The following is a 2774-nucleotide window of genomic DNA, read 5'->3' as shown; positions in this document are numbered from 1 at the left end:
CGCACAGACATACATGATGCAAGTACAAAACTTGAGATTCCAAACCTTCAGAAGTGCAGGGTTGGAGTACAAACTTCTCACAGACATTATCTTTATCAAAGCAAGCAAGTTTTTGATTGGAAAGGAAAATGGAGAAACTTATTTTCATCATAACCTCAGAAATATGGAAAGGAAAGACATAACATAGGTTCAACAAGATGATTTTAGCAAGTAATTCATCAGAATTCTCCTTTTTAAAATTTAAAATGACAACAAGAATCTCTTGATCCTGCAATTGTTGCTCTAAATAACCAAAAAAACCAATCGAAAACATATCTTCCTTTTCCTTCATTTGATACTTTGATTTGGTTATCAACACAAATGGGATAAACATTTCACACATTCAAGTTCAATCACTCAGAAGACCAGAATTTTTCAAACTTTTAAACTTCTTAACTAACAGAATATGGACATAATTAAAACCTAATCTAATTCTTCATGTACAATAACAAATTTTTTACAAAAAGGAACCCAGTCTTTAACTTGAAGTAGAAGTAAATGTTGGCTGTGGTTTCTTTGCTTATTTTGCCCAACTCTTCAAAGTAAAATTAGAAATCTCAGAAACACAAAATCCAGTCTTTCCCATATAATTTACCTCACATTGACTCAACACTAGCTCCTCCTCGGCAAGCCTTGCTCTTACATACAGGAATATCCTCGAACTGTTTAGCAGGCAATTTCTCGGACAGAGCCCCAACGTAAAACTCAACTGAATCAGACCCTAGTTCCATATGCATCCCCGTCACGGTAACCCAAATAAATAGCTTCTTGGCTTGAATCCCCGACACATCGGAAACAGAGCCGAAACTCAGCTTCCCTTTGATGTTCTTGCTGTAGTACACCAACTGATCAAAGTGAACATAACATGGGTTTTCGAGATAGATCTCGAAGGTTCCATCGTCGGAGAGAGTGTAGGTTCCATCGTCGGAGATTGGCCAATTGCAGCTTCTCCAAGGGCTGGATTTTAGTGCTAACAACTTCTCCGGCAACATTCCAGACCAGATATCTTACTTAAAGTACATGGAGAGACTGGATCTCTCCATGAACCATTTGTCTGGAAAAATCCCGGCATCATTTACAGGTCTTAATTTCTTATCAAGTTTCAATGTCTCGTACAATAATCTTGGAGGACGAATACCATCAGGCACTCAACTCCAAAGTTTCAATGCTTCTGCATTTGAGGGGAATCAACTTTGTGGTGCCCCACTTCCAAATAAGTGTCAGACAACAGAGGGTGCTGATGCACCTGATATGAGCACCCCAGATGCAGACAACAAGGAGCATCAAATTCCATGGTTTTATGTTTCTGTTGCACTTGGGTACATTACAGGATTTTGGGGAGTCTGTGGTCCCTTGGTGCTTATGAGAAAGTGGAGGTGTGCATATTACCATTTCCTAGACAAAGTACAAGACAGCTTCCATGTGATGATAGCAGAGTGTATGGCAAGCATGAGGAGAAAGTTTGTTTAGAAGTTAGATAGTAGACATATATAGTACTCTACTACTCTTATTGTAATAATCATAAAAAACATTCCCATGTTTAAGTATAATGTATTTGAGAGAGATTGATGAGAGAGATGTGTTCTTATTATTGAGAATAGGAGCCCTATATATAGGGATTACAAAGTGCTAGTTCTAATGTTACAAGGAATACCAATCCGTGTAGGATTGGGAAATCTAGAACCTTCTCTCCTATTGCTACTCCTAGTTTGATAAGGCACACTAAATCGATATTCCTTCAACACTCCCCCTTGTGCCGCTTCAAACTTGGTGGTGACGCTTCATCTGTTGCCTCGTTAAAAACCTTGCCAGGTAACAAAAACCCTGTGGGATAAAAATAACCCTGGTCGAAGGACAAAAAGAGCACAACACGTCCTTCACTCTTCGAGATCGAACATGTAGACATCATAACTCCCCCTGATGTCGATATCTCCCCCTGATTGCTATAATCGTGGGAGTTCGGATAACTTTCTCAATCCGATGCTCTTCACACGTTTCTCGAAGGTGGATTTAGGTAACGACTTAGTGAATAAGTCCGCTACATTATCCTCTGATCGGATTTGATTCACTTCAATCTTTAGGAGTGATTGTTGTTGCTGATTATAAAAGAACTTAGGCGATATATGCTTGGTGTTGTCGCCCTTGATGAAACCTAACTTCATTTGTTCAATACAAGCTGCATTATCCTCATAAATGCATGTAGGTTCATTTGTGGTAGACTTCAAACCACAACTTCCTTGAATGTGTCGAATTACGGACCTTAGCCATATACATTCACGTACAGCTTCATGTAGAGCAATAATCTCTGCATGATTTGAGGAAGTAGCAACAAGGGTCTGTTTTATAGACCTCCAAGATATCGCAGTGCTTCCCATGGTAAAGACATAACCAGTTTGGGAGCGACCTTTGTGAGGGTCAGAGAGGTACCCTGCATCAGCAAAACCCATCAAGACATCATTGTCGTTTTGATGGAGGGAGATAGGAGAATGCCGGCCACCATGAGCGGTGGCGGCGCCGGCGGCGGCAACATGGCCGGCGGCCATTCCATGGACGGGGGCGTTTTGCCTCTTGGGGTCCAATCCCAATTTTCCGTCATTCCTTTTCTCTCTGTAGGGATAGAATAGGCCCATATCAATCGTACCTCTTAGGTATCGAAAGATTGTCTTTATACCAATCCAATGGCGGCGTGTTGGCGCAGAGCTATGTCGAGCTAACAAGTTCACTGCGAATGAGAT

At 40.9% G+C, this 2774-nt stretch overlaps 1 protein-coding gene across 1 annotated transcript; it reads left to right on the top strand.

The window, feature by feature from the left end:
• Positions 1 to 1059: 1059 nt before the first annotated feature.
• LOC112164430 (receptor-like protein EIX2) lies at positions 1060 to 1509 on the top strand. Its single transcript, XM_024300621.1, has one exon. It carries the CDS (start codon positions 1060 to 1062, stop codon positions 1507 to 1509), a length of 450 nt encoding a protein of 149 aa, XP_024156389.1.
• The last annotated feature ends 1265 nt before the right edge of the window (positions 1510 to 2774 follow it).

This window comes from Rosa chinensis, chromosome 5, assembly GCF_002994745.2.
Source record: "Rosa chinensis cultivar Old Blush chromosome 5, RchiOBHm-V2, whole genome shotgun sequence".
Classification (NCBI taxonomy): domain Eukaryota; kingdom Viridiplantae; phylum Streptophyta; class Magnoliopsida; order Rosales; family Rosaceae; genus Rosa; species Rosa chinensis.
Note: the sequence above shows the minus strand (reverse complement) of the source record. Positions and strands in the feature narration are given on the sequence as shown.